Below are 14,822 nucleotides of genomic sequence, written 5' to 3'. Positions count from 1 at the left end.
ATATCCCATCTGGCCCAGGGGACTTGTCGACCCTCAGGTTTTTCAAAATTGCTAATACATCCTTCCTCAGAACATCTACCTCCTCCAGCCTACCCGCCTGTATAACACTCTCATCCTCAAAAACATGGCCCCTCTCCTTGGTGAACACTGAAGAAAAGTATTCATTCAACTACTCTCCTGTTTCTTCTGATTCCATGCACAAGTTCCCACTACTGTCCTTGACCGGCCCTACCCTCACCCTGGTCATTCTTTTATTTCTCACATAAGAGTAAAAAGCCTTGGGGTTTTCCTTGATCCGACCCGCATTGAAGTAGACTCACTTCAACCCACCTTTCTGTCTGTCAGTACACTCCTGCGACCTTGATACCCTCCTCAGTACCTCACTACTCTCAACACTGGCTTCTGGACTACAGCTCGTTTTCCCATCCCCCTGACAAATTAGTTTAAACAGCCCCCCCCCCCCCCCCCCCCCCGAAGAGACGTAGCAAATTTCCCTCCTAGGATATTGGTGCCCCTCTGGTTCAGGTGCAAACCGTCCTGTCTGTACAGGTCCCACCTTCCCCAGAATGTGCTCCAATTATCCACGTACCTGAAACCCTCCCTCCTACACCATCCCTGCAGCCACATGTTTATCTGCACTCTCTCCCTGTTCCTCACCTCACTGGCACATGGCACCGGCAACAAACCAGAGATGACAACATGGTTTGTCCTGGCTCTCAGCTTCCATCCTAGCTCCCTAAATTCCTGTTTTAAATCCCCGTCCCTTCTCTTACCTATGTTGTTGGTACCGATGTGTATCACGACTTGTGACTGTTCCCCCTCCCCCTTAAGGATTCTGAAAACACGTTCCGAGACGTCACGGACCCTGGCACCCAGCAGGCAACATATCATCCGTGAGTCTCTTTCGCTGCCACAGAACTGTATCTGTTCCTCTAACTATCGAGTCCCCAATAACTATTGCTCTCCTGCTCTCCCTCCTTCCCTTCTGAGCCACAGGGACAGACTCAGTGCTGGAGATCCGTTCACCGTGGCTTACCCCTGGTAGGTCGTCCCCCTCAATAGTATCCAAAACGGTATACTTGTTACTGTGGGGAACGACCACAGAGGATCCCTGCACTGACCATTTCCTCCCAGCCCCTCTCACCGTCACCCATCTATCTTGATTCTTCGGAGTAACTACATCCCTGAAGCTACTATCTATGACCACCTCTGCCTCCTGAATGATCCAATGTTCATCCAGCTCCAGTTCCCTAATGCGGTTTCTGAGGAGCTGGGGATGGGTGCACTTCCCACAGGTGAAATCAGCAGGGACACTGACAGCGTCCCTCACCTCAAACATTCTGCTGGAGGAACATTGCACTGCCTTCCCTGCCATCCCCTCTAGATAAAAAAAGAAAGAAAGAGCTTACCTGTTATTCACTCTACCCTTAGGTTAAAGGGGGTGGAAGGGTGGGGGACACTACAAGTGTAGTGTCTAGGGTTTAGGAAGTGCCCAACTTAAATACAGGTAAAAATAAAACACTTAACGAGCAACCACTGCGCCCCACACAAGAACAGCAGTCAGCTGTTATGGGCCTGTGCAAACAATTTAAATCTTTACTACTTACCCAGCAGTCACTCTGTCCTCACTCCGACCGGATTCAGCTGGAAACTCCCAACAGTAAGTTTTAAAAAAAATTTACTCCCCTTCTCAGCAAGCACTCACTCAGCAACCACTGCGCCAGGCACGATAACACCTCAGGGAAAAGAAAAACTACATACCAGTCACCAGCCAATCACTTACCTGCAGGCTATGACGTCACAGTTCACCATCTTTCTGCTTCTACCTGCCCTGGAGTCTCCCTCTTTATCTTTACTCGGCTGGGATCCTTACAGTGATTGTTTTTTTTTGGTTAGAGGAGGAGGTAGGGAGGGAAATACTGAAGAAGTGTTTGGGGTTTAACTGTCACTTGACAACAGCTCCTATCTACATCCATTTGTATGATTCTTATTTCCTCATTGCAATTTTACTATCCCGCTTATTTTTCTTCCATCTGCAAATTTGGCTATTAATCCTTCTATCCCTTTATCCAAGTCATCTATATAGATTGTAAATAGCTGAGGCCCAAGGACCGAACCCTGTGGCACCCCACTAGTTACACCTTGCCATCCAGAGAAGGAGCCATTTATCCTGACTCTGTCTTCTGTCCATCAATCAGTTTTCTATCCATGCTAATAATTACCCTTAATCCCATGTGGGATCTAACCTTGTGAATTAACCTTCTCTGCAGCACCTTATAAAACGCCTTCCGGAAGTCCAGGTATACTACATCTCTACAGGATCCCCATTATCCACTTTGCTTGTTACATCTTCGAAGAACTCTAGCAAATTAGTCAAACATGATTTGCCCTTCATAAAACCATGCTGACTCTGATGGATAGCTTTTGACTTTCCAAATGTCCTGATATGACTTCCTTGATAATTGATTCGAACAATTTCCCAACAATAGATGTCAAACTAACTGATCTGTAATTTCCCACATTCTGCCTCCCTTTTTGAATAAGGCATTATGTTAGCATTTTTTCAATCCACTGGAACCTTTCCATGTCCAGGGAATTTTGGAATATTATGACCAATGGATCTACTATCTCTGCTGCCACTTCCTTTAACACCCTAGGGTGTAGGCCATCAGGCCCGGGGGACTTGTGTGTCCTCAATCCCAATAGTTTGTTGAGTACAGTTTCTCCATTGATGTTGATTGTTCTAAGTTCCTCCCTTTCTATTACCTCTGAATTGTCTGTTCCTAAACGAATGGTACGAGTGTCCTCCACCGTGAAAACTGAAGAAAAGTATTGATTTTGCATCTCTGCCATTTCTATGTTCCCCATTATTAACTCTCCGGTTCCATCTTCCAAGGGGCCAACATTCACTTTAGCAACTCTCTGCCCTTTTATGTTCTTATAGAATATTTTGTTATTCTGTTTGATATTTTGCGCTAGTTTTCTTTCGCAATTTACCTTAGCTCTTTTTCATACTTTTTAAGTGTCCCTTTGGTTATGTTTGACAGTTTCCCAATCTTCCACTGGCCTTTGCAATATGATATACTTTTGTCTTTACATTGTCCTTGACTTCCTTGTTTAGCCATGGATGATTTTTACCCCTCTTACCATCTTTCTTCCTCACTGGGATATATTTTAGTTGTGTGAAATTGAGTATCTCCTTAAGCAACTGCCACTGCTCATCAGCTGTGCCTTCCTGCCCACTCTACTCGGGCCAAATCTGTCCTCATGCCTATGTAATTTCCTTTGTTTAATTCCGGAACACAAGTATGGGACTCTCACCCCCCCCAAACTGAATTTTGAATTCTATCATATTATGGTCACTACTCCTTAGAGGATTCTTAATTATGAGATCATTAATCCCTCCTCATTACACAATATCAAATCCAGAGTAGCCTGCTCCCTAGTTGGTTCCCTAACATACTGTTCCAAGAAACAATCTCTATCACATTCAATGAACTCTGCCTCCAGGCCACCTTTGCCAATTTGTGTCTATGGGTGTAAACCAGGTCAAGTCTATGTGCATATTAAAATCACCCATGATTATTGTCATACCTTTCTTACAAGCCCCCAGTATTTCCTGGTTTATATTCTGCCCCATTGCAAAACTACTGTTTGGGGACCTATAGATTACTCCAACCAAGGACTTTTTCCGTTTGCTATTTCTCATTTATACCCAGACTGATTCCACATCTTGATCTCCAGTGCTTATGTCATTTCTTATTACAGCACTGATCCCTTTCCTCACCAGCCCTTTCAGTCTGTCTTTCCGAAATACTGCGTAACCTTGGATATTCAACTCAGACCTGATCTCCTGGAACCATGTTTCAGTAATCACCACCAAATCATACCCTTTTGTTTCTATTTGCACAGTTAACTTATTACGTTTGTTCCAAAAGCTTTGTTCATTTAGAAACTGATGTGTTGGGTAAGCTGGGTCTATGGGGACTGCGTTTGATGCAGTGTAGCGAGAGACAGGCTTCCAGCACTTGATGAAATGCAACACGATTTTATTTAACATCTAACTATATTACATGCTTAACTGTGGGTTGACACTATGCTGACTTGACTGGAGACCTGAGGCTAGCCTGACCAGACTAACTGACTACCACATGGTGTTTGTACTAGCTGCTGCTCACGAGCTCTGACTGTCTCAGAGGCTGGATCCCAAGAGAGCGGGAAAACCGGTGCCCTCTGGCTTTATAGTGGTCGTGTCCTGTCTGGTGATTGGCTGCTGTGTTCAGTGTGCTCACTGGTCATCCTGTGTGTCAATCACTGCCTGTCTGCTCTCCATCATATACATGGATGCATATTATGACATCTACCCCCCCTTTTTAAAAAATAAAATGTGTTCAGGTAATAAATATTGAGGTGTGTGTGCGTGAAGATGTGTACAGGTACTTGACTATATACAGAACATGCTAACTTATATACATGGGAAGGTGTCTAGTGCAGATAGAGGGCAGACAAAACATGAGAAAAAACGATATGTACAGATGTCAAAACGATGAGATAACAAGGTTATGCAACACTCAGTCTATAAATTTAGTCTCTGTGGCGGGTGACGAATTCTGGTTGACCGCCTCAAGGGTGGGTCAGGGGCCACCTGCACCTGGACGGGCGAGACTGCCTCCAATGCGGTGGTCGCAGAGGTCGGTAGAATAGTTGGTAGATTGGTGGCCTCGTGGCAGGGCGGGTCCGGAGGAAGCAGTGTGCGAGGCGCGACGTCACAGTCGGGTGCCGGGCGTGGAAGTCTGCACAGTGCCCGCCTGGTATGCCGGAGAAAAGAGCCATCATGCATGCGAACGAGGAACGATTTTGGGGCCAATTGCTTGACCACCACAGCTGTGGCGGACCAGCCACCGGCAGGCAGCTGAACACGAACTCGATCAGCAGGGACCAGCTCGGGGAGATCTGTGGCATGGACGTCGTATGCTGATTTGTACTGGGCCCGAGACTGCTGCATCCTCTGTATGACCGGGAAGTTGTCAAGGTCCAGAATATGGATGGCCGGAACCGTCGTTCGCAGTGTGCGGTTCATGAGGAGCTGCGCTAGAGACAACCCAGTGGACTGAGGGGTCGCTCTGTACGCCAACAGCGCCAGGTTGAAATCGGAGTCCGAGTCAGCAGCCTTACACAATAATCTTTTGACGATGTGGACCCCTTTTCGGCCTTCCCATTCGACTGGGGGTAGTGGGGGCTGGATTTGACGTGCCGAAAGTTGTACAGCTGGGCAAAGTCTGACCACTCCTGGCTGAAAAACCAGGGGCCGTTGTCACTCATCACTGTGAGTGGTATCCTATGTCGGGCAAAAGTTTCCTTGCATGCCTTGATCACCGCCGCCGACGTGAGGTCAGACAGTCTGACCACTTCGGGGTAATTGGAAAAGCAGTCCACGAGGAGGACATAGTCACGCCCATTGGCATGGAACAGGTCAACACCGACTTTGGACCATGGGGAGGTGACCATCTCATGTTGCTGTAGAGTTTCTTTAGGCTGAGCCAGCTGGAATTTTTGACACGTAGGGCAATTGAGGACCGTGTTGGCGACGTCTTGGCTGATGCCCGGCCAGTATACTGCCTCTCCAGCTCGACGGCGACATTTCTTGACCCCCAGGTGACCCTCGTCGATTTGGCCGAGCACCATATCTCGCATGCTCTGTGGGATCACAATTCTGTCAAGCTTCATGAGGATGCCGTCTACCACCATCAGATCGTCCGTGACGTTGCAAAACTGAGGACACTGCCCCTTCTGCCAGCCATTCGTGAGGTGCTGCATCACCCACTGGAGCAGAGTATCCCTGGCCGTCTCCTCACGAATTTGAGTGACCCTTTCATCAGAGGCCGGGAGGTTGGAGGCACAGAATTGCACATGCGCGTCTACTTGACAGACAGTGTCAGTCTGCTCACACGTTGTGGTGATAGACCTGGAAAGTGCATCTGCGACAATGAGCTCTTTTCCCTGGGTGTAAACCAGGTCAAAATCGTAGCGGCGTAGCTTGAGAAGGATGCGTTGTAACCGTGGCGCCATGCCATTGAGGTCTTTTTGGATGATGTGAACCAATGACCTGTGGTCCGTCTCAACCGTGAATTTGGGGAGGCCATATAAATAATCGTGGAACTTGTCAATTCCCGTAAGGAGGCCCAGGCATTCCTTCTCAATCTGTGCGTATCGTTGCTCAGTGGGCGTCATGGCTCGAGAGGCATATGCAACTGGGGCCCAGGAGGAGGAGTCATCACGTTGGAGGAGCACTGCCCCAATACCATCCTGGCTCGCGTCAGTGGATATTTTTGTTTCCTTGGCGGGGTCGCAAAACGCCAGCACTGGGGCCTTGGTGGGTTATGCCCTCAGCTCACGCCACTCTTTCTCATGAGCGGGTAGCCACTGGAAATCCGTTGTTTTTTTAACGAGATGGTGGAGGGCTGTGGTGTGTGATGCCATGTTGGGGCTCAACTTCCCAAGGAAGTAGATCATCCCTAGAAAGCAGAGGACCGCCTTTTTGTCCTCTGGGGTTTTATGGCGTTGATCGCCGAAACCTTGTCAGCATCCGGCTGCATGCCTTGCTGCGAAAAGTGGTCACCAAGGAATTTGATTTCTTTTTTTTTAATAAACAATTTTATTGAGGTAGTTTTTGGCTTTATAAACAGTTACAGACATCATCAGAAAGGAAGCAAAAAAGGCAAAAATGTGCAAACATCCACGTACTTTCAATACTTCCATCGTACCGTATTGCACAAGCCCGCTCCCCTCCCACCCGTACTACCCGCCATATTTTCCCTCCTACTCTACTCTACCCCCCCCCCCCCCCCCCTCCCCCCACCCCCCTGCTGACGCTCACTCTCCCGCAAAGAAGTCAATAAATGGTTGCCACCTCCGGGTGAACCCCTGCACAGATCCCCTCAAGGCGAACTTAATTTTTTCCATCCCCAGGAAACTTGACATGTCCGCAAGCCACCACTCAGTCTTCGGGGGCTTTGAGTCCCTCCACGCCAATAATATTCGTCGCCGGGCTATCAGGGAAGCAAAGGCCAGCACATCGGCCGCTTTCTCCCCCTGGACGCCCGGGTCTTCCGAAACCCCAAAAATTGCCACCCCTGGACTCATCACCACCCTTGTTTTTAGCACCTGGGACATGACCCCCGCAAATCCCTCCCAGTACCCCCTCAGCTCAGGGCATGCCCAAAACATGTGCACATGGTTCGCTGGTCCTCCCGCGCACCTAGCGCATTTGTCCTCTATCCCGAAAAATTTGCTCATATGGGCCCGGTGAACGACCTTAAATTGGATCAGCCCGAGCCTAGCACATGTCGCGGTCGAGTTTACCCTACTCAGGGCCTCTGCCCACAGCCCATCCTCCATTTCCCCGCCTAGCTCCTCCTCCCATTTAAGTTTCAGTTCCTCTGTCTGGCACCCTTCCTCCCTCATGAGCACCTTATAAATACCCGAGACTCTACCCTCCCCTTCTTCCCTCCGAGAGACTATTCTGTCTAGGATCCCCATTGGCAGGGAGGCGTGGGAAAGATGGAACCTGTCTACGAACAAAGTCCCGCAACTGTAGGTATCTGAAATCATTTCCCCTTACCAACCCAAATTTCTCCTCCAAGCTCCTCAAACTCGCGAAGCTCCCTTCCAGGAACATATCACCCACCCTTCCCGCCCCTGCTCGCCGCCATACTCGGAACCCCCCATCCATACTGCCGGGGGCAAACCGATGGTTGTCGCAGATTGGCGCCCAGACAGACGCCCCCATCTCCCCCACATGCCTCCTCCACTGGCCCCATATCCGCAGGGTCGCCACCACTACCGGGCTGGTGGTGTACTTGGCCGGCGGCAGCGGTAGAGGAGCCGTGACCAGGGCTTCCAAACTGGAGCCCCTGCACGAAGCCGCCTCCACCCGCTCCCAAATAGACCCCATACCCACCATCCACTTCCTTATCATAGCGATGTTGGCCGCCCAGTAATAATTGACCAGACTCGGCAACGCCAGCCCTCCCTCGCTGCGGTTCCTCTCCAACATCGCCTTCTTCACCCGCGGAGACTTTCCCGCCCAGACAAAGCTCATGATCAGCCCGTTAACTCTTTTGAAGAAGGACTGTGGGATAAAGATCGGGAGGCACTGAAAAATAAACAAAAATCGAGGGAGGATTGTCATCTTTACAGTCTCCACCCTCCCTGCCAGCGACAGCGGGAGTGCATCCCATCTCCGAAACTCTCCCTTCATTTGCTCCACCACCCTGGCTTAATTTAACTTATGCAGCCTGCCCCAGTCTCGTGCCACCTGGATTCCCAAATACCGGAAATTTTCCTCAACTAACCTAAACGGTAGCCCTCTCAATCTGTTCTCCTGGCCCCTTGCCTGTACCACAAACATTTCACTCTTGACCGTATTTAATTTGTATCCTGAGAACTGGCCGAACTCCCTCAGCATTCCCAGTATAGTTCCCATCCCGGCCACTGGGTCCGACACGTACAGGAGCAGGTCGTCTGCATAAAGAGAAACCCTGTGTTCAACCCCGCCCCTCACCATCCCCTTCCAACCCTCTGCGGCTCTCAGCGCAATCGCCAGCGGCTCTATGGCCAGCGCAAACAGCAGCGGGGAGAGCGGGCAGCCCTGCCTGGTCCCTCGGTACAACCTAAAGTACTCCGACACTTCTCTGTTGGTCCTGACGCTGGCCCTCGGGGCCTGATATAATAATTTGATCCAATCCACCAATCCCTCCCCGAACCCAAACCGTCCGAGCACCTCCCATAGATATTCCCACTCCACCCGGTCAAAGGCCTTCTCGGCGTCCATAGCCACCACTACCTCCACCTCTCTACCCGCCGGGGGCATCATTATCACATTGAGCAATCTCCTCAGATTGGCCTGCCAGCTGCCTACCTTTCACGAACCCCGTTTGATCCTCCCCAATCACCTCCGGTACACAGTCCTCCATTCTACCCGCCAGTACCTTTGCATGGAGCTTGGCATCTACATTAATCAGGGAGATTGGCCTGTAGGACCCGCACACCTCCGGGTCTTTACCCCGCTTTAATATCAGAGATATGGTGGCTTGTGACATCGTCGGCGGCAGGGTCCCTCTGTCCCTTGCCTCATTGAAAACCCTCGCCAAGACCGGGCCCACCAGCTCCGAGAACTTCCTATAAAACTCTACTGGGTATCCATCCGGCCCCGGGGACTTCCCCGACTGCATGGCCTTTAGGCCCCCCAATACCTCCTCTACTCTAATCGGGGCCCCCAGCTCTTCCACTCGCCCCCCCCCCCAACTGTTGGGAATGTTAACCCATCCAGAAACCTTTTCATCCCCTCCGGTTCTTCCGGCGGCTCCGAAGTATACAGCTTACGATAGAAGTCCCGGAATACCCTATTCAATTCTGCCGGATCCTCCACTTTGTGCCCCCCCTCGTCCCTCACTCTACCTATTTCCCTGGCCGCCTCCCTCCTCCTAAGTTGCTGCGCTAACAGTCTGCTAGCCTTTTCCCCATACTCGTACACCACTCCCCTCGCCTTCCTAAGCTGTTCCACGGCCCTGCTCGTGGATAGTGCCCCCAGTTCCGCCTGTAGCCTCTGCCTCTCCCTGAGTAAAACCTCCCCCGGGGACTCCGCGTGCTCTTCATCTATCCGGCCCATTTCCCTGACCAATCTATCCATCTCTGCCCGGTCTGCCTTGGCTCTATGGGCCCCAATTGAAATCAGCTCCCCCCGCACTACTGCCTTTAGCGCCTCCCACACGGTCGCCGCTGAGACCTCCCCAGTGTCATTCACCTGCAGGTAATTTTTTATACATTTCCGAAGCCTCTCGCAGATCCCCTCCTCCGACAGCAGTCCCACATCTAGCCTCCATTGCGGGCGTTGATAACTCGCTCCCCCGAACTGCAGGTCCACCCAATGCGGGGCATGGTCTGAAATGGTAATTGCTGAGTATTCCGTGTTCTTTACCTCCCCCATACAGTCCCTGCTTAGCACAAAGAAATCTATCCTGGAATATACTTTGTGGACGTGCGAGTAAAACGAGTAGCCCCTTCCTGTTGGCTGTCCCTCTCTCCAGGGGTCCACTGCCCCCATTTGCTCCATAAACACTTTCAGCTCCCTTGCCATTGCTGAGAGTCTACCCGTTCTGGGACACGACCGATCCAAAGTCGGGTCAAGGACCATGTTAAAGTCCCCTCCCATTATTAGCCTGCGAGAATCCAAGTCCGGGATCTTCCCCAGCACTCTTTTAATGAAGTCCACGTCATCCCAGTTCGGGGCATATATATTCACCAGCACCACTCTTCTCCCCTCCAGCCTGCCCCGTACCATCAGGTATCTGCCCCCCCCTGTCTGCGGATATGCCCTCTGCCTCAAATTGCACGCGCTTGTTGATAGGAATTTGATTTCTGATTGACTGAATGAGCATTTGGCTCTGTTGAGTCAGAGGCCACACTCGTGGATCCTGTGGAACACCTGGTTGAGGCGATCGATGTGTTCTTGAGGAGTTATGGACCAGATTATGACATCGTCGACGTGCATTCGCACCCCTCGATGCCCTCCATCATTTGTTCCATTATGTGGTGAAATACCTCTGAGGCAGAGATGATGCCAAAGGGGATTCGGTTGTAGCAGTAGCGTCCGAACGGGGTATTGAATGTGCACAACTTGCGACTGGATGCGTCCGGCTGTATTTGCCAGAACCCCTTGGAAGCATCCAGCTTTGTGAAGAATTTGGCATAAGCCATCTCGCTGGTTAACTCTTCTCGTTTTGGTATTGGGTAATGTTCCCTCATGATGTTGCGGTTTAAATCCTTGGGCACGATACAGATTCGAAGCTCCCCTCACGGCTTCTTGACGCAAACCATGGAGCTAACCCAGTCCGTGGGTTCCATGACCGTTGATATGACGCCCTGGTCCTGGAGGTCTTGCAACTGCTGCTTGAGGCGGTCCTTGAGGGGTGCCGGCACCCGACGCAGAGCGTGAATCACAGGGGTGGCGTTTGGCTTCAGCAGGATTTTGTATCGGTATGGGAGTGTGCCCATACCTTTGAACACGCTATGGTATTGCGCTATGATGTCATCAAGTTGAACCTGAAAGTTTTCATCAGGTGAGGCCGTTGCCTGTGCGGATGACATGGTATGGACTCGTTGAACCAGGTTCAGGAGTTTGCACGCCCGAGCACCGAGCAGGGAAGCTCTGTCGGGTCCTACGATTTCAAATTGCAGCGTCGCTTTCAATGACCTATTGGACACCCCAAGCTGGCATGAGCCACTGACAGCAATGGCATTGCGAGCCATTGTAGTTGAGGAGCTGGCAGGCCGGTGGAAGAATGCTTGGTCTGATGCGGATTGTGTTGAGGTCAGATTTTGAAATGAGGATTGCTGAAGCGCCGGTGTCCAGCTTGAAACGGATGCGAGCCTTGTTAACTGTAAGGGTAGGACACCACTCGTCATCCGGATCAACTCTCAGGATTGGGAGGTGTTTCACCATCGTTGAGAGAGGCAGCGTATGCTCAGTAATGATGCCCACCTGGAATGGGGATTTGAGCCATTCAGCGTCAGGATCTGGTGTGCTGTCGGGGTCGGAGTCTGTCACGGCCTGCTGTACCGAATGGACGCTTCTGCCCTGTGGCTGGGATCGCTTGATGCTGGGCAGTGGAGCAGATCTTCAAAGGGCTGCGTAGTGGCCAAGCTTGCCACACTGGAGACAGCGTCGTGACTTTGCTGGACATTGCCGCTTTAAATGGGAATGGCCACAATTTGGACGCGTCATGACGCCGACGTCAGCGCGTTCCGTGCGCCAACGTGAATGCGCAGGGCGGTCGAATGATGTGCGCACCTGCACAGGCTGGTCGTCGGTCTCGCCGTCCCCTCGGTCGTGGTACGCATGCGCTGGAACCCGGGAAAAGCGCGCAAAATGGCCACTCTCATCAAGACTCAGGCCCTGCATTTGTGTGATGGCCTGCACCCGTTCTGCCTCGTGGGGGTTTAGCTTTGCCGTTTCTGCCGCCCTGATGTGGGAGTACCGGTTGTTAGCATGCTTGTGGAGAACGCACGTTTCGATGGCGATGGTGAGAGTGAGCTGCTTAACTTTCAGGAGCTGCTGGCGAAGGGAATTGGAGTGGACACCGAAAACGATCTGATCCCGGATCATGGAATCAGTTGTCGAGTCATAGTTACATGACTGCGCGAGGATGCGGAGATGGGTTAAAAAGGACTGAAAAGGTTCATCCTTACCCTTAAGCCTCTGCTGGAAAACGTACCATTCAAAGCTCTCATTTACCTCAATGTCGCAGTGGCTGTCGAACTTCAACAGGACTGTTTTAAATTTCGTCTTGTCTTCGCCTTCAGCGAATGTAAGGGAGTTGTAGATATGGATAGCGTTGTCACCGCCTGTAGAAAGGAATAGTGCGATCTTCCTGGCATCTGATGTGGCCTCGAGGTTGGTGGCTTCAAGATATAGTTGGAACTTCTGTTTGAAAATCTTCCAGTTTGCACAGAGGTTGCCGGCTATGCGGAGCTGCGGAGGAGGGCGGACGCTGTCCATGTTACCGGATGGCTGATCGCTGGTCACGGCAGATTACCTCAAGGTGAGTCCGTCAATTCTCAACATCCAAACCTGGTACCATGATGTGTTGGGTAAGCTGGGTCTATGTGGACTGTGTTTAATGCAGTGTAGAGAGAGACAGGCTTCCAACACTTGATGAAATGCAATATTATTTTATTTAACATCTAACTATATTACATGCTTAACTGTGGGTTGACACTATGCTGACTTGACTGGAGACCTGAGGCTAGCCTGACCAGACTAACTGACTAACACATGGTGTTTGTACTAGCTGCTGCTCACGAGCTCTGACTGTCTCAGAGGCTGGATCCCAAGAGAGCGGGAAAACTGGTGCCCTGTGGCTTTATAGTGGCCGTGTCCTGTCTGGTGATTGGCTGCTGTGTTCTGTGTGCTCACTGGTCATCCTGTATGTCAATCACTGCCTATCTGCACGCCATCAGATACATGGATGTATATTATGACAGAAACAAAGTTTTAAAGTTTGTCCCACTGTTGAATTTCCTACTCTTCTATAATTCGTTGGTGCATAAAGACATTCACCCGTTCTGTCCCTCACCTTTATTTTCTGGTAAATTTCACTGCGCAGAAGGGGGCCTCAGAAGGCCCCTTAACTACCTCAATTAACTGCCCTTCGTCGTCAGCCAGGCCTTCCCAAAAATGGTTTGGGGATGGGATGGTGTGAGCAAGCCGACCATCTCGCCTCAGGTCCAGTCCCTTTCGGCCTCTGAAAATACTGCCGTTAGTTGCTGTCGTGTAACTTAAACTACAAGAATACCAGGTTTTCTTTCACTGCACAGTACAAAAGGTTGACATACCTTGCATCCTCCCTGAGGGTTTATTTAAAGAAAGAAAACTGATGGAAGCAAAACTCTCTGTAATTACCTATTTTAGAGTATTTGTACTTTGCAACCATTTTGTCAGCATATTGGCTGTATAAAATGTAGTTATTACTGAAGAAGAGGTGTAGTTTTAATTCCGACAGCAGATGGCAGCATTTGAGGTAGTTGTCCTATTCTGTTGTTTGCCCAGAACATGTTTGAACATGTTTTCAAAGCTTTCGGCACCAGGAAAGGAAACAAGTTGGGCAATTCTGCAATGATGTTCCCTGGACTGATTTGCGTATTATGTTGTGTAAATATATTGATTTTATTAGCTGACGAGTGTGATTATACTTCTGACTTGTTTGTTTATTTAAAACTTTAGAAAATCCTGACACTTTCATTCCCTCAACTAAGTTCTCAATCTCATTCACTGTGGACAATCTCATTCACTCTAGAGAATCTCATTCACTCTAGAGACATACAGGGGCTTGGTGATGTGGCAAAGAAAGAAGAGTCAAGGTGAGTCATATCTAGGCCATGTTACGCTCATTAATGCCCCTCCACTTATGCAGCCCAGGAAAACAGACACCACTGAAGTGAATCATCTTGTTCACAGGAATTAGGGAAAAATAGATTTTTGCCTTATTTATATAGAGAATAAACTATGAACACCACATTGGATACCATATTTATCTAATGGAAAAATTGGACTGAATAATGCATGAGTATTAATTAAGTCACAAGTTTGTTACAAAACTCCTATTTACTAGACAGATATTGTATGATCACTGGCTGGCTTATGATAATAATGGTTGTGGGGAAGATATTCCAGAGGGTTCTCCCAATGTCCCGCTGTAGCTTCGGTAGACAATTGGCAGAAACCATGGGGGAATAGCATTAATGGCTAGTTTTATGCTTCTACCAGAGAATCTCCTGTGAAAAGTTTAGGTGTACGATCGGTACTCCAGGGACCATTTTTTAAAAGTATGTTTATCAAAGTTTTACATAATAAACAACAAAATAAAACGCAAGAATGCAAAAATTATAAACAACCAAAAAGAAACAATTGACTTAAACACTATACCTAAAACCCCTAACAATTGACGGTGGCTAGATCCATAAAAAAGGAAATAAATGGTTGCCATCTCAGGTAGAACCTCTCCACTGAACCCCTTAAGGTGAATTAAATTTTCTCGAGATGTAAGAAGGACATTAATAATAATCATAATAATCTTTATTGTCACAAGTAGGCTTACATTAACACTGCAATGAAGTTACTGTGAAAAGCCCCCAATCAAGCAATATCGGCTTCTGGGCTATCACCGAGGCAAAGGCGACAATGTCCGCCATCCACCTCTAAGGGACTGGTTTAGCACAGTGGGCTAAACAGCTGGCGTGTAATGCAGAACAAGGCAGCAGCG

The 14,822-nt window shown here is 49.5% G+C and overlaps 1 protein-coding gene across 2 annotated transcripts in view; it reads left to right on the top strand.

Annotated features, from left to right (window-relative positions):
• The window catches only part of nudt6 (nudix (nucleoside diphosphate linked moiety X)-type motif 6), a 156,819-nt gene that overhangs the window by 44,936 nt on the left and 97,061 nt on the right, over positions 1-14,822 (top strand). Inside the window, exon 3 of one of the 2 annotated variants that reach the window (XM_038792389.1) lies at positions 13,876-13,920. The exons of the other annotated variant lie outside the window; for it this stretch is intronic. Coding sequence (XP_038648317.1) covers positions 13,876-13,920 — 45 coding nt within the window. The remainder of the gene's footprint in view (positions 1-13,875; positions 13,921-14,822) is intronic. 2 annotated transcript variants of the gene reach the window in all.

The sequence above is a fragment of the Scyliorhinus canicula genome, chromosome 3, assembly GCF_902713615.1.
Source record: "Scyliorhinus canicula chromosome 3, sScyCan1.1, whole genome shotgun sequence".
Taxonomy (NCBI): Eukaryota; Metazoa; Chordata; class Chondrichthyes; order Carcharhiniformes; family Scyliorhinidae; genus Scyliorhinus; species Scyliorhinus canicula.
Note: the sequence above shows the minus strand (reverse complement) of the source record. Positions and strands in the feature narration are given on the sequence as shown.